At 52.9% G+C, this 16247-nt stretch overlaps 1 protein-coding gene across 4 annotated transcripts; it reads right to left on the minus strand.

Annotated features, from left to right (window-relative positions):
* Positions 1–1800: 1800 nt before the first annotated feature.
* Positions 1801–15907, minus strand: SLC5A5 (solute carrier family 5 member 5). 4 transcript variants are annotated; one of them, XR_003233634.2, is made up of 15 exons: positions 15153–15907; positions 14285–14350; positions 13936–13987; positions 13682–13749; positions 12637–12791; positions 12061–12201; positions 11850–11979; positions 11347–11398; positions 10868–10956; positions 10027–10139; positions 9876–9946; positions 9187–9549; positions 4645–4769; positions 3823–3938; positions 1801–2794 (listed from the first exon to the last, which is right to left on the minus strand). XR_003233634.2 is itself a non-coding variant. In XM_025989650.2 (15 exons), exons 1-15 carry the CDS (start codon positions 15507–15509, stop codon positions 2630–2632), a joined length of 1929 nt encoding a protein of 642 aa, XP_025845435.1. In that variant the 5' UTR covers positions 15510–15907; the 3' UTR covers positions 1801–2629. The 4 variants fall into 4 exon arrangements, 2 of the variants coding, with proteins under 2 accessions (XP_025845435.1, XP_025845436.1); XM_025989650.2 differs by lacking the exon at positions 11347–11398 and having other exon boundaries at positions 9187–9380; positions 9463–9549; XM_025989651.2 differs by lacking the exons at positions 11347–11398; positions 14285–14350 and having other exon boundaries at positions 9187–9380; positions 9463–9549.
* Between the last annotated feature and the right edge of the window lie 340 nt (positions 15908–16247).

Here is a 16247-nt window from a genome sequence, read left to right on the forward strand (position 1 = left end):
CAGGAACTCAAAACTGGATATCAAGAATTGCCCGCTCACCAACTGAGCTAGTCAGGAACACCCCCCCCTTTTAAATTTTTTTACAGAATATATTTTAAAACTCCTATAATTCAACAATAGCAACCAAAGAAACAACCCAATTTTTAAAATGGCAAAGGGGTTAAATAGACATTTCTTCAAAGGAAATGCACAAGTGGCCAATAAAAACATGAAAAGATACTCAACATCACTAATCATCAGGGAAACTCAAAACCACAACAGATACCATTTCACACCCACTGTTACAAAATAACAAGTGTTGGCAAGGATGTGAATTAACTGGAAGCTTTGTTCTTTGCTGTGGGAATGTACACTGTGCAGCTGCCTTGGAAAACGCTATGAGGATTCCTAAAAAAGTGAAACATAGAATTACATTGAAAACAAATATTGAACAGATATTTTACATCAGTGTTTACAGCAGTGTTATTGACAATAGCCAAAAGGTGGAAACCATACAAATACAAATGATGATTGATGGAGGAATGAAGAGAATGCGATATATCCATACAAGGGAATATTATTCAGCTTTGAAAAGGAAGGACATTTTGACACATGCTACAACATGGATGAACCTTGAAAGATTATGCAAAATGAAATAAGCCAGACACAAATGGACAAAGTTTGCAGGATTCCAATTACATGAGGTCTCTAGAATAGTAGACCTCAGGGGTGCCTGGGTGGCTCAATTAGTTAAGCAACTGACTCTTGATTTCAGATCAGGATGTCATGATCTCAGAGTCCTGGGAAGGAGCCTGCCTCAGGCTCACCACTCAGCAGGGAGTCTGCTTCTTTTCCTCTCCCTCTTCTTCTGTGCCAGCCCCCCCTCACATGAGTGCACGCTCTCCCTCTAACGTAAATAAATATTTTTTAAAAATTTTTAAAGAATTATGACAATAATAAGAGAATAAACAACTCAGTTTAAAAATGGGCGAAAGGCTTGAGTAGACACTTGACCAAAAATACATAGATGGACATGAAAGATGCTCATGATTAATCATCAGAAAAATATAAATCAAGACCATGGCTGTATACCACCACACACCTACTAGAGTGACCAAAATTAAATGCATGATCCATGTACTTGAAACAACTGGAACTTTTAAAAAAGATTTTTAACAATATTTTATTTAGGGGAGCCTATGCGCCTCAGTGGTTGAACGTTGGCCTTTGGCTCAGGTCGTGATCCCAGGGACCTGGGATTGAGTCCCATGTTGGGCTCCCTGTGGGGAGCCTACTTCTCCCTCTGCCTATGTCTCTGCCTCTCTCTCTGTGTCTCTCATGAATAAATAAATAAAATCTTTAGATTTATCTTTAGAGAAATATTTATCCTTAGATTCTATTTACTTATTCATGAGAGACACAGAGAGAGAGAGGATGCTCTTGAACTGAGCAGGGGATGCTCCCGTGGGGACCACAGGAGTCATAGCAGGTATGTGGGCAGATGTGAGTGCAGCCAGATCTCAAGGTCACAGAGACCCCAAGGGACTGGTGCAGGGACAGTGTGGAGGCTGGCAGGGTCCAGGCAGAAAGGACAGTGAGGAGGGGATGCTTCAGGAGCAAATCGGGAGGGGGAGAGAAGTTATGCATCTCAGGGAGGGCAGCACAATGTACCCCGCCACAGCAATTGTCACCTTGCTCTGATCCTTATATACTCAGGTTTATTCACTCACAGGCTTGGGGGCAAGAGACACCAAGATTCACACTAAGATCTGACTGAGGAGATAGGAGTTAACAGAATGATTTTTTAGAGAGTACAGAACATCAAGCGTCAAAGTCCGTTTATTTGATGTGCATGGATTAAATCTCCATCCAAAGTCAAGCGTGTCCCCAGGACATAGGTTTGCCCAACCTATCTGACCCTGTCTACCAGTGACATGCTGGCAGTAGAGCTTCAGCATCATTTGACTCCCAGGTCTGTCCCTGCCCAGATCCAACTTGCTGTGACCTCAGGCTACCTCACTGAACCTTAGTTTATTCCTCTGTGAAGTGGGTTCATGCTCCTTAATGGATGAGATAGTGTCCAAGTGTAAGAGGAAGATCAAAAATGTGATTATCCTTTATCTTCTCCTCTTGCTCCCAGGGTCAGGGGCCATGTGATGTCTGACCCTCCAGAGGGAGGAAAACAAGGAGGAGGTAAAGGTAGAAGAGCTGGTGTCCAACTCTCAATGAATCTCTGGTATGCTCTGTGACCTTGGTCAAGTTGTTGACCCTTTCTAGGCCTCAGTTTCCCCATCTATGAAATGGGGTGCAGAGGATTGTGCCTGAGGACCTCCCAAATCCTTGTTATGGTTCAGACATGTTCCAGAGGGGACTCCAACATCTTTCTATTGTACATAGAGAGAAATCTGGCTTCATTTTAGGGGAGCAGGCAAGAGTGCAGCATCTAAAACTAGGGGCTGGCTAGAGGGTGCTGGATAAAATGATCTCCTAAAGGCAGGGCTTCACCTCTTTCCATAGGGCAGGGACACACAATCCCAAACTCATTTGCATAGGACACAGCCTAGCTGGTCAGAGCCCGAGGCTGTTCTTCTGTGGCCTAGGAGGGCCCACCTTGAGGTTCCATCCCAGGTGGTCAGTCCCCTCTGCTGGCTCAGAGGTCTGTCTCCCGAAGATCCTGACCACGGTCACGTGCACTTCTGGGGGTCCAGGAGCCAGCTCCATTCACCTCCTTCTGCCCCAGGAAGAGCAGATGGTCCTCATCATTGGGCAGGAAGTCAGGGGGCCTCTTGGTTCCAGGGGGCAGTTCCTCAGCACCCTGGAATGAAAAGAGAAGAAAGACCCCTTCAGAGACCCTGTTCTGCTCTGTGTCAGCTCCTCCCCCAGAAGGGATCACTGAGGGCCTACAAGGGCAGAATCTGGGCAGGGTTGTACAACTGTCCCCTTGGTCAATGCACCAGCCAGTCCTGTCCCTTCTGCCTCTAGAACCTCCATTTTGCTCTCTGACTTTCTCCCTGCTCCCTTTCAAGAAGATCAATATTTCCCCACAACAGCTGAAAGGAGCTTTAAAAACACTCCAGCCAAATCCCTTCCCTCTCCATATCTCCCCCCTCAAGCTTCTGGCCTCAGCCTTTGCACCTGCTGTGCTCTCCATCAAGAATGCCCTTCCCCCGAGTTTCTTAGGGCTGGCTCTTCCTCCTTAGGGGCTCCCTCTCTTACCTCTTCGAAGAGGCCACCCTCATCACAATACCCTGTTTTATTGTATTCATTACCTGCTGAGATCCTACTCATTTCTCAGTTTAGCTTTCACCAGCGCTTCATAGACAGTGGACAAAAACCCCAGCCTAGCATAGGGTTGGGGCCACAGCAAGTTGTAAGAAATGAGAAAATGAAACAGGGATTCCAGAGCAGGGGCAGGTCTGGATCAGGGACAGCATTTTCCAAATTCAGGGCATTCACATAGCAACCACATGACTTTGGCTGAAGTTGACCTACCCCTAGTCATGTTTCTTATGTAAGATTTTCTCTAAGTTGACTCACTTTTGAATTAAATACTTTTATAGGAGAGGCTTTATATCAATACCATAAAGGTAAACCAGTTTCACCTGCCACAGCCTGGAAGTAATCCAAGGAAACAAATAGTATGAAATTCTGCTCAGTCTTTGTTAAAAGGTGTAATAACAAGTGTTGAAGACACATCAGCTCTCAACTGAGCCTTTTTACTGGAAGAGGTTGAGAAAGATCATGACCCATCATGTCCCTCCCCTGAATTATGGCCATGCCCAGGGCACCTCAGGTCATTTCACTGCCCCTCCCCCTGCTCTGGGAGTCAGCCCTGTGACTCACCTTCCCCAAGCTGTCATCCAAGGTAGCCACTTCCTCCTTGGGGGCCACCGATGCTGTCTGCCGTGCAAGGTCCCACCACAGCAGCCCAGGACCCAAGGCACTGCGCTTGGTGGGGCCTGAGGGAAATGAGGGTATTTAGTAAAGGAGTGATGGCAACTGGAGAGGGAGGGGGAAGGGAGAGCTCTGATGGGTTCCAATCCAAGATTCAATAATGACCCACTGGCGGGCCTGTGCCCTTCTCTGGGCTTCAGTTTTCTCATCTACACAGTGAAGGGAGGTAATACATCAGTGGGTGGTTCACTATCTCCCCAGCATCTAGAGTAGCGTCTGGCACAGGGAAGGACTCAATAAAGCCCTGGTGAAGGTAAAGGCTGAGACACAGGAAGAAAGAACAGGTACTGTGATCATTATTGATTTCTTTTGGTCTCTCTCCACTTCTCGGTGGCGTTCAGAATTCCCGGAGGGACACGGAAGCGCCAAGGCCCTGCTGAGAAGACATTTCAGCACAACGGACAGCGCCCGGCGGTTCCAGCCGGTATCCTCCAGCAAGGACTTAGTTTTGGAGGCACGTAAGGGACTAGGAGGCAGGAGGAAGGGTGGGGCGGGTGGTGCCTCAGTTTCTTCTGCCTTTGCAAAACGAGACAAGCGCCGCGAGGTGCGGGGTCGTCCGGAAAGCGACACAGCATAAAGGGTGCTGATGCATCCAGCACGCAGTGGCCATTTGGCTGACCAGAATGTCCTTCCTCTTCTTCCTGCCCGGTGCGTCCTGGAGGCAGGGGGACTCGTGAGATGATCTCTGAGGAGGCCACCCGCCCTGCTTACCTGTCAAGCAGCTGACAAGGGCTCCACATAGCACAGTGCTCATCGTGCCCAGGGCGCCATAGTAAAGATAGGAAATGGCGTAGAAGCTGTCAGCCAAGGCAGGTCGGCCCAGGTCCACTCCAGGGCTAGGGATGGGAGAGGTGGGCATGAGTCCAAAAGCTTCTCCCAGTCTGTCCACTTCCTCCCATCTCCACTGTCACAACCTAGCCCAGTCTTCCATTATTTTTTTTTAAGATTTTGTTTGTTTGTTTGTTTATGAGAGATACAGAGACACAGGCAGAGACACAGGCAGAGGGAGAAGCAGGCTCCATGCAGGGATCCCGATGTGGGACTTGATCCTGGGACTCCAGGATCATGCCCTGGGCCGGAGGCAGACGCTGAACCTCTGAGCCACCTAGGCATCCCCCAGTCTCCCATCATTGCTCATTCAGATGTGTGCAGTAGCCACTTCTCTTTCTCTCTGGCTAACCCACTCCCACCCACAGAATTCTCTACACACAGCCAGAGGGAGCATTACTGAAATGTAACTCAGATGACCTTCTGCCACTGCTCACCACTCTCCGTGGCTCCCTATTTCCTTCAGAATCTACTCAAATTAAACTCTTAGAAGAAAATATAGGTGTGCATCTTTAGACCTTGGATTTGGTAATGGTTTCTTAGATCTGACACAAAAAACACAAGCAACCCAAGAAAACATAAATTGGGCTTCATCAAAACTGAAAACTTGTGTGTGTCAAAGGACACTATCAAGAGAATGAAAAGACAACCCACAGAATGGAAGAAAAGATTTGCAAATCATACATCTGATAAGGATCTAGTGTCCAGAATACATAACGATTTAAAGAATATACAAATTACAACTCAATAATAAATAAAAAAGGAGCCAACTGAAAAAATGGGCAAAGGGTTTAAATAAGCATTTTTTAAAAAAGATTTTTATTTATTTATTCATGAGAGACACACACACACACAGAGAGAGAGAGAGAGAGAGAGAGGCAGAGACACACACAGGCAGAGGGAGAAGTAGGCTCCATGCGGGGAGCCTGACGTGGGACTCAGTCCCGGGTCTCCAGGATCAGGCCCCGGGCTGAAGGCGTTGCTAAACCACTGAGCCACCCGGGCTGCCCTAAATAAGCATTTCTCCAAAAAAAGGGATAGAGGTGCCTGGGTGGCTCAGAGAGTTAAGCATCTGTCTTCAGCTCTGTTCATAATCTCTGGGTCCTGAGATCAAGCCCCCAGTCAGGCTCCCTGCTTGGCAAGGAGTCTGCTTCTCCTTCTGCCTCTGCCCCTGCTCATGTGCACACTCTCTCTCCCTCTCTCTGTATCTATCTCTCTGTATCAAATGAACAAATAAAATCTATTTTTTAAAAAAGGGATAAATCCGGGACACCTGGGTTGCTTGGTGGTTGAGCATCTGCCTTTGGCTCAGGGTATGATCCTCAGTCCGGGGATCGAGTCCTGCATCGGGCTCCCTGCGGGGAGCCTGCTTCTACCTCTGCCTGTGTCTCTGCCTCTCTCTCTGTTTCTCATGAATAAATAAATAAAATCTTTAAAAAAATAAAAATAAAAAATAAAAAAGGGATAAATCTGGCTAATAAACACATGAAAATATGGTCAATCATTAGTTATTAGGAAAATGCAAATCAAAATTACAATTGGTAATTGGGGGACGGAGAGATGGGTGAAACCGGTGGAGGGTAGAGGGGAGTACAGGCTTCCAGTTTTGGAATGAATACAGCACAGGGATAAAGGCACAGTATAGAGAGTACAGTCAACAGGATTGTAACAGCGCTGCAACGTGACAGACAGCAGCTACACTTGTGGTGAGCATAGCATGACGTACAGAGATGGGGAATCATTGTATCATACACCTGAAACACAAGAATATTGTGTGTCAACTAAACTCAACTAAAATTTTTTTTTTTAAGATTTCATTTATTTATTTATGAGAGACACACAGGGGAGCCCGAAGCAGCACTCGATCCCCGGACTGAGCCCATGCAGGGAGCCCGATGCGGGACTCAATCCTGGGACTCTGGGATCGCACACTGAGCTGAAGGCAGATGCTCAACCGCTGAGCCACCGGGCGTCCCATCAAAGAAAAATTCTTTAAAAAAAAAATTCTTTAAAAAAAATTCTTTAAAATATTCTGGAGTTGGAAATATTTTGGAACCTGATAGTGGTATGGATTGCACAACTTCGGAAATATATGAAAAACCAATGAGGGGTGCCTGGGTGGCTCAGTTGGTTAAATATCTGCCTTCATCTCAGGTCATGATCTCCGGGTCCTGGGATCGAGCCCCGCATTGAGCTTCCTGCTCAGCGGAGAGCCTACTTCTGCTTTTCCTTCTCCCTCTCCCGCTCCCCCGCTTGTGCTCTCTCTCCCTCTCTCTCTGTCAAATAAATAAATAAAACCATTTAAAAAAAACACATTGAGTTGTACACTTTAAAAGGGTGAAGTGCGTAACATTAGGAAAATATGTTTTAGGAAAAAAGTTTTGATTTATAATCTAAACTTCTGCAGTTTATTTTATGTATTTATTTACTAAAGATTTTATTTTCTCATTTTTAAGAATGTATTTATTTATTTAGAAAGGGTTGGAGAGGCAGAGGGAGAGGGAAAATCTCCAACCAACTCCACATTCTGCACTCAGCCCAGTGTGGTGCTCAATCTTACAACGACCTGAGCCGAAGTCAAGAGTTGAATGCTTAGCTGACTGAGCCACCTAGGCTCCCCATAAAGATCTTTTTTTTTTTTTAGATTTTTATTTGACAGAGAGAGAGAGCACAAGCAGCAGGTTGGGGGGAGAGGGAGAAGCAGACTCCTCACTGAGCAGGGAGCCTGATGCGGGGCTTGATCCCAGGTCTCTGAGATCATGACCTAGGCTGAAGGCAGACACTTAACTAACTGAGCCACCCAGGAGCTCCTCAAGATCTTAAGTAATCTCTAACACTCAAACGTGGGGCTTAAACTCATGACCCTAAGATCAAGAATCCCATGCTCCTCCCACTGAGCCAGCCAGGTGCCCCTGGCTGGTTTTTTTTTTTTTTTTTTTTTTTTGGCTTTGGTTAATGCGAATATTTTAATATGGATTCATTACCCAATATTTGTACTGTACTAATATAAGATATCAATAATTGGAGAAATTGAGTGCAAGTGCAAGAGAATTCTCTGTATTATCTTCTCAATTTCCCTATAAATCTTTGTTTTTTTCTAGTACATAAGATTTATTTTCAAAATTGACGTAAATGAATTAGGCTCCAACTGCAGAAGAAGAACTGAACTTCTGCAGTTGAAAAATATCCATTGGGATCCCTGGTGGCTCAGTGGTTTAGCCCCCGCCTTCAGCCCAGGGCATGGTCCTCGAGTCCTCGGATTGAGTCCCGAATCGGGCCCCCTGCATGGAGCCTGCTTCTCCCTCTGCCTGTGTCTCTGCCTCTCTCTGTGTGTCTCTCATGAATAAATAAATAAAATCTTTAATTAAAAAAAGAAAAATATCCATTAAATGATAGTGTACATCAGCTGTTCTCTGTTCTTTATGAAAGATGAACTAGGGGATGCCTGGGTGGCTCAGCGGTTTGGCGCCTGCCTTCAGCCCAGGGCGTGATCCTGGAGTCCCAGGATCGAGCCCCACGTCGGGCTCCCTGCATGGAGCCTGCTTCTCCCTCTGCCTGTGTCTCTGCCTCTCTCTGTATCGCTCATTAATAAATAAATTTTTTAAAAAAAGAAAGATGAACTAAAAGGTAAAAGAACAAAAAGCCTACAGTGAGATATCATTTCACACTCGCTAGGATAGGTAGAATTTTAAAAAATGGAAAATAGCATGTTTTATCAAGGATGTGGATAAAGAAAATGTGGTCCATCCATACAGGGAATATTATTCAGTCATAAAAACGAATCGAGCCCCACTATGTGCTACAATGTGGATAAACCTTGAAAACACCAAAAACAAAACAAAATAAAAACCGTGAAAACATCATGCTGAGAGAAAGAAGCCAGACAAAACAGGCCATATATTGTATAACTCCATTTATGAGAAATGTTCAGACAGGCAAATCCATAGCAACAGAAAGAGGATTAGCGGTTGCCAGGGGTTGGAGGGAGGGGGAGATGGGGAGTGACTGCTCATGGGGATGAGGCTTCCTTTTGAGGTGATGAAAATGTCCTTGAGTTAATGGTGATGGTTGTATAACCTTATGAATATGTTAAAAATTTCTTTTAAATGGTTAATTTTATGGTTTGTAAATTATATCTTAGTAGTAATAATAATAGTACAGAATCAGACCAAATTCTTCTGGCTGGACTCCATCTCCTATCCTTTCTCGGCTCACTAAATACACCCCATCCTCACCATAGCTGGAATGCACTAAACTGGACCCGACCTCAGGGCCTTTGCACCTTCCCTTCTCTCCATTGGGAATGCCCTTCCTTCACCTCCTCCTGAGCACATTCCTCCTTTTCATTTGAGACCCAGTTTAAGAGTCCCCTGTCCCCCACCACACGGTCTGAGGCCACACCCACACTCAGACCAGTCTGCTCACCTGGGGTTCCTGCTGGAGGTGTTGTTGGCAAGGAGCAGGCCCGTGAGGTCAGAGGCGTTCGCTGAGGGCACAGCACAGCCAGCAGCCGATGATGGCAAGACTCCCAAGGACTGGATGCTAGGCGGGTATAGAGTGGCGCCCACGGCCACCCACAGTGAGAGCACCAAGCCCGAGGCCAGCCCAGAGAGGACACCCTGGGGGGAAAGCCCAGATCAGGAGAGAGAGGCCTTGTGCCCTCCCGGCCCCAAGCCACCCTCCTCACCGGTCCCCGCTCACCGGTGTGTTGCAGGCCGGGAGAAACATTCCCAGGATGAAGGCTCCAAGGAGGGGGCCGCTGATGACTCCCATGACGGTGAAGGAGCCCTGGGAGAGGGGGTGGTGAGCTGAGGCAGAGGCGTCCCACCTCTCCTGGCCTCCGTGTCCCTAAAGAGGGGAGGCGGTACTCCCCATTCCTGTCTCTCTCCCTTGTGTGGGAGGCAAAGATGCCACATTCTCTCTGTCATGACAAATTCTGGTCCCCCCTCCAAGCCACCGCCCCCTACTCCCACCTCCCACTGCCACCAGCCAGGTGGCTGCAGGAAGTATCAGGCTGGTGGGAAAAGTAGGGCCCCCCACCCCCGGGCTTCAGTTCCATGCCCACGATGCAGCTCCTTGCGGAGATGGGGCTGAGTCAGGGAGGGGGAGCTCACCTGGAGGACGCCTCCCCCCAGCAGCGAGGACAGAGCCGCCACCGTGAGGCAGGCTGAGCCATAGATGAGTGCTATGGCAGATGGAGGCGACATGGTCAGCGGGGAGATGTCCTCGTGCCCCCCACCCTCAACCCGAGTCTCCCCAACTCACAGAGCCCCTTGGAGATGAGTACTAGTCTCCGGGGTGCGAGGCTCGGCAGCCGAGGTTTGATGAGGTCCTCCACGGTGACTGCAGCCATGGCATTGATGCTGGTGGAGGCGGTGCTGAGAGTGGGGTGGGGAGGGTGGTCAACAGGCCTCCTCGAGGGACAGGCCACACCTCCCCTGGGTCCACCTGCTGGAGCAGGCCCCCAGCTGCTCATACCATCTGACTTGCCCACACCCCACGAGGCGCGGTGACAAAATTCCCTAAGAGTGGAGGCAATGTCAACCCCCCCCCCCCCGCCCCTAGACCCGAGATATCCCCACGGGAGCAAGGACACACATGACCACGGACATGAATGACACAAGTTCTCATTACACAGCAATAATAGGGTGCAGAGCACTGCTGCATGGCACCCCGGTCGCAGCAGAAGCAGGGGTGTGCCAGAAGTCACGGAGTATTTGAAAACACTACAATGTGAGGCCCCTGAGGGCAGGATCAGGGGACCATTTGGTCACCGCTGTGTCCTGGGATCTAGAACAGCAGTACCTGCCACATAGTAGGTGCTCAGTAAACAGTTGTTTGGAGGAGGAAGGAAGGAAAGAAGGAAAGGAGAGGGGGGTCAGGTGTGGCCCTGCCAGGTGATAAGATGAAAATCCCACAGCTGGGGTCCTTGTCCCCAGGGCGTGCCTTCCACTGGAGCCCACCTGAGCTGGGCGCTGAGGACCAAGAAGGAACTGTCAATGATGGATATGCCCAGAACATTCCATCCCACAGGGGGACAGCCGGTAGGGGCAAGGAGACCCCAGTGGGCTCAAAGGTGGCGGGGTGAGCAAGCAGGGCCGCTCACCTGAGGGTGCCACTGTAGGCACAGGCCAGAAAGAGCCCAGGGACTCCAGGCAGGTCCTCGAAGATGTCCAGCACCAGCAAGGGCATGTACTGGGGGGAGCCAGGCATTGATCTCTGGGACAATGCACCCCAAGGACTGGGGATTCCGTCCTCACGCAGCATGTCCCCAGGGCCCCGTGCAGATCGGAACTCAGGTGGGCACTTAGTGTGCGTTTGTGGGTTGACTGCATGCACCGAAGGACTGTCACTGAGCCCGCCCCTCCCCACGCACAGGGCCCTGGCATCCCAGTGAGGCAGAGTCCCGTGTCACCCCCGCTTTACTGACAAGGACGGTGAGGCCAACAGGTGCAGGCCATGGCTGTGGTTGCAGAGTCAGCTGGGCGGGGGGACAGCAGGCGGGATAGCCTTCCATCTCCTGCCAATTCTGAACTGACTCTGAACAAGGCATGGGTCCTGGCCCTGGTGCTGCCCCGGACTCACCTGTGGACCTCAGGCAGCTGCTTCCCACCCATGCCAGCCTCAGTTTCCTCATCTGTAAAGTGGGGGCCACGACAGCCTTGGCCTCATCACATGAAGGATTTTATGGGAGACTAACCGCTTGTGAAGGGAATAGCGTGAGGCCCAGGGTAGGTGCTTGGGGCACAAGAGCTGGCGATCATGTAATTCTCAACACCATCATTGCGTGCTGAACCGTGGTCCCATCTCCTCCCTGCTGTCCCTCAGGGAGTCTCCGACTCCAAATCTGAATGTGCCCCTCCCCTGCTCACACACCCTCTGTGGCTCCCCATTGCCTCTCAGCCTTGTCTTTCTCACTCCTTCCAGAACCTCCTCTGAGCCAAGCTCTTTGTTGCCCCTGGACCTGTGCTCAGGCTGTTCTCTTCTAGGAATGCTGTTCTAGCTTGGCCCCAGGGGTCCATCCACGCAGAAGTTCAGAGTCGGGGTGGGGAGGGCCGGAGTGGCCTAGGAGCCTGGGCCGAACTCACCTGGTCCGGGGCAGAGATACGTCCTGCAAGGAGAGGGTCACAGTCTATATAGAAGGCGAACATGATGATGCCACAGCCAGCAGCGCTTAACACGATCAAGAACAGGCCCAGCTGGTTGATGAGCAGGGCCCTGGGGGGAGGGGCAGCCTTCAGGCTGGGGAGGGGGCAGCTCATCCCAGAGGCCCCCACCCTGCCCCTCCTAAACACTCACAGCTTGGCCTGCTTCTCTGTGCGACAGGCCACATAGCGCTGCACCTGGGCTTGGTTCACACCATACATTGAGAGCCACACCAACGTGCCACCCACCACAAAAGTCCAGAATGTGTAGCGGCTCCGCGGGTCCAGGTCAAAGCTGGGTGGGACAAGACAGCCATATGGGAAGGCCACACGGACTTCCCCCTCCCAAGGGCCCCAGATGGCCCTTCTGAACCTTAAGGGCCTCAAAGGGACTTTTGGGGTGGGTTTTGAAGTGTGAGTAGGAGTTGGGCAGACTGAAAATTTATTTGTTGACTGAGTGGTCCATGCGTGCATTCAAAAACCTTTCTGTGCCCAGCTAGGACCTCAGAAAACCTTCAGTCTCCAGCTTGGGCTGGGGGACAGATGGTGGGACAGATGGAGGGATGGGGGCTAGGGCAGTCTAGAGAGGGGAAGCAGATGTTTGGTCTGTGGGGAGTCTGGGAAGGGAAGCAGGGAGGGCTTCCTGGAGCAGGAGGCATTGGTTGGCTTCTCCCAGGGCGGAGGGATGTCAGCTCCACCTTTTTCAGTACCCTCACTACATTTCACTCACTCCATCAGGTTGATCCGGGAGTGATTCTGGGCAATCTCAAGCATGTGCCTGGGCCCACCCACCAGCATGGTCCCGCGGGCCAGGACCACCCAGAAGCCAGTTAGCATCACCACGACCTGGAACACGTCAGTCCAGACCACAGCCTTCATACCGCCCTGCAAGACGTGACAGATGGGGAGACAGGGGGTCAGACAGGGATCTGTCTGAGGCCAACCCAGCTTGGCTTTCGGCAGTGGCTGGGACCGATGCTCCTCTCTGCCTGTTTCCTCATTTGCAAAATGCAGCTGTTGTGAGGATTTAATTAGTTCATTAATTAGGAAAATCTTTGGAAAAAATAAATAAATAAATAAATAAATAAATAAATAAATAAATAAATAAAAGGAAAATCTTTGGAATAGTACCTAGCACGTACCAGTTCCTTGAGTGAGTAATGGCTGCCAGCAGTATCATTACTACGACGACTACTACTACTACGATTACTACTATTACTACTACTACTACTACTACTACTACTATGATTACTTAGCTATTGCTTTTACCTTTCCAGCCTCGGTATCTTTGCCTTCCCCTGGGAGCCCCTGGATTTTCCCTTGGAGAAGCCCCTTCTCCCTCACAGGCCATTCTTGGAAAGCTGATCCTTCTACTCCCAGCTCCAGAAACAGCCAACCAGAACATCTTCCCCGGCCCCCCAAACTTCTGTGATTGGTTCATCCTGCACCCAAGACTGAGGCCAACCCATCCTGAAATAGGAACCCACTTCTTGAGCTGATGGGACCCCCGAGACATGGGAGAGGGACCCAGAGGACTCTGTGGCAGCCACCTGGGTACAGCCAGTCCTGAAGCTAGCCTATCCCTGGACTCTCAGCAGTGAGCTCTTCAACTGACTTGTCCTCATTAAGATGAGGAAACAGGGGCCCAGCTGAGATGCAGGCTTGCAGGGCAGGAAAGGAAAGTAGGGAGTGGATGATGGCTTCAGGGTCTCCCCCACACAGTGTGCATGGAGCCCCGACCCCCCGCAGTGGGGCGGGGTAGGGGTGTCACTCACCACCGTCGTGTAGAAGGTACAGATGGCTCCAGTGGACAGGAGCGATGCCCAGATGTCCAAACCAGTCACTGTGCAAGGAACTCCCCCCATTAGGCCTCCAGGCAGGGTGCAAACTTGGCCCCCAGTGTCTAGGGCCCTCCTCTCTCCAGGATTCTTCCCTCCCCAAGTCTCTCCTGGGGCTGCCCTGCCCCTCCCCTTCGTCTCAGAGCCTTTGCCTCCTCCGGTCACCCTCCCTAGATCTCCCAGAGTCAAACCTTGATTCAGGATGAGCGCGGGGGCGTAGATCACGATGCCAGTATACAGCACCTACGAGGAGAGCCGGGACCAGGTGAGGCCCGCGGACGGCAGGGAAGGGGGTAGGAGAGGATGGTGGTGGCGGAGCCCGTGGTCCCTGGCGAGTAGGGGACAGGGCAGAGTGGGGGCGCGGTCAGCAGGCCAGAGAGGTGGAGGATGCGCGGGGGAAGGGTCTTACAGGATGGGGCGGGACCCACGGGGCGGGGCCGAGAGGATGGGGGCGGGCTGTGGGCGGGGCCGCCGCCGCCGGGATCCCAGGCTGGACCTGAGAGGTACCCCGCGGGCGGGGGCGGGGCCGAGGCCACTCACTGTGGCCACCAGGTACTGCAGGGTCCCGCAGAGCCGCACAGCGCGGCTGAAGCGCAGCTCCAGGTACTGCAAGGAGGGGCCGAGGCTCGTGGTCACCTGGACGGATCCTACCCAAGAGGTCGAGGCCTCTGTACTTCCCCCGCCCTCGCGGCTTCTCCCCTCCCCCGGAGGCCAGCTTCTCTCTCCGCTCTCGCCCGTGGGGGGGCCCCCGCCAAGCGAACACATTCCGATCAGTCTGCACACACCTGTGCACACGGAGTGTGCCCAGGAAGACGGATCCATCCAATGCGCACGTTCCTCCGCCCCCACCGGTGGCTAATTGGCCCCCGGGGCGGCGCCGCTCTGACCCTACAAGCGCACTCTACAGTGCCTGTGGCCAATTGTTATTGGTCGCCTACTGTATACGGGTCACGATTTTAATCACAGTACCCACTGCCCTGGAGGGAGGTCCTCTAATTAGCCCAGTCTGACACTTGGGAAGCCCGAGCGGAGTAGGTGGGGGGAAGTCGGGTTTCGAACCCTCGGCTCGCTGCCGATCGCCCGGGTGTGCGCACGCCCGGGCATGTGGGGTCAGGTTTGTGCCTGTCCACGCTCTGTGCACACCTGGCTCCGCCTTGCGCGGGCTTCCACGGAGGAGAACCGGGACGGTGGCTCCTCTTCCTCCTTCCTGCCTCTCACCCCATTGCCTGGGGCTACTTCCCAGAACCCTCCTCACCCATCCGCCTGGGGCCTCCCCGCTAAAGCACCGGGGAGCACCGGGGAGCCCGCCGGCGGCCCCCCTGCGCGGCGCTTCACAGCCCCAGGGCCTCCCGCCGCATCCCCGCGTTCTCAGCCGGGCAGGTCCTGCCTCCGGGCCTCTGCCCGGTACCTGGTAGGTGCTGGTGAGGCCCAGGCGGTAGAAGACGGGCAAGAAGAACACGGCCGTGAGCAGGGAGTTGAGCAACTGTCCCAGGCACATCCACAGGAACTTGATGCCGTAGCGGTAGGCCTCGGCCGGCACGCCCAGCACCTGCACCGCCGACATGAAGCTGGCGGCCAGCGAGAGGCCGACGGGCAGGGCCGCCAGGCGCCGGCCCCCGGTGAAGAAGTCCTCGGCGCTGCGCTGCCCGCCCCGCGCCAGCCCGACCCACAGCCCGATGCCTGTGGACACCAGCAGCATGAGCGCGAAGACCCCGTAGTCCCAGGCTCCGAACGTGGCCCGCGCCCCTGCCTCGACGGCGGCCATGAGGTCGCAGGTGCGGGGCCAGGCGCTCCTCGGCCCTTCCGGCCACCCCGCGCCCGGGTAAGGGAAGCGGGCAGCGGCCGCAGGCAGGGCGGCGAGCGCGGGGAGATGCTCGGCCTCTGCGCGGCCGCACACCTGTGTGCTTCGGCCCCTGGCGGGAGGCGGCCAAAGGGGCTCGGGCCGGGGCCCCGGGCGGGGAACCTGGGTCCTCGCTGCGGTTGTGCGCCTCTGTCCCTGCTCTCCGTCTGCGCGTCTGCCTCTGCCGTCTGTCTGTCCGCCCCCCTCGCCCCCCGCGCGCTCCGGCCGGCCTCTAGCAGAGCAGCCGTCGGTCCCTCTCCCTCGGAGCTGGGCTCAGCGCCGGCAACCGGAGGTCTCCGTGGGGCCTGGAGAGGTGGCTCCCGGCGACCCGCGGCGGATTTATTGGGCTCCCGGGTCCGCGAAACCCCGCCCCTGGAGTTGGGGGCGGGCGGGACCCGCACCCTTTCGGCCCGGGACTGGGCCAGATAGGCCAGGCCCCGGCACGTGGATGGCTGCTGGGGGTGGGGGTGGGGTGAGGCTCCCACATACCCCTCTTACTTCGGTGGCACTTCCCCTCACCCCGGGCTGTTAAAGTCTCCCGTGGACAGGTGGGGACCTGAGGCTCACGGAGCCTGTCGCTCACCTGGGGGACGCGGCTGGGAGCAGGGGCTGCAGCGTTCAAATCCCCGCCGCGCTTCTGTACCTTAAGCCAAGCGGAGCTAG

This window comes from Vulpes vulpes, chromosome 9, assembly GCF_048418805.1.
Source record: "Vulpes vulpes isolate BD-2025 chromosome 9, VulVul3, whole genome shotgun sequence".
In the NCBI taxonomy this organism is placed as follows: Eukaryota; Metazoa; Chordata; class Mammalia; order Carnivora; family Canidae; genus Vulpes; species Vulpes vulpes.

Bases quoted from the DNA above. Each gene is read 5' to 3' on its own strand.
- SLC5A5 (XM_025989650.2), bottom strand. From the start codon at position 15,509: ATGGCCGCCGTCGAGGCAGGGGCGCGGGCCACGTTCGGAGCCTGGGAC. The intron at 12,202-12,636 runs GTGAGTGAAATG...TGTCCCACCCAG, and splicing joins TCCCGGATCAACCTGATGGA to CTTTGACCTGGACCCGCGGA. The intron at 10,957-11,849 runs GTGAGTTCGGCC...GGCTCCCCCCAG, and splicing joins GTATCTCTGCCCCGGACCAG to TACATGCCCTTGCTGGTGCT.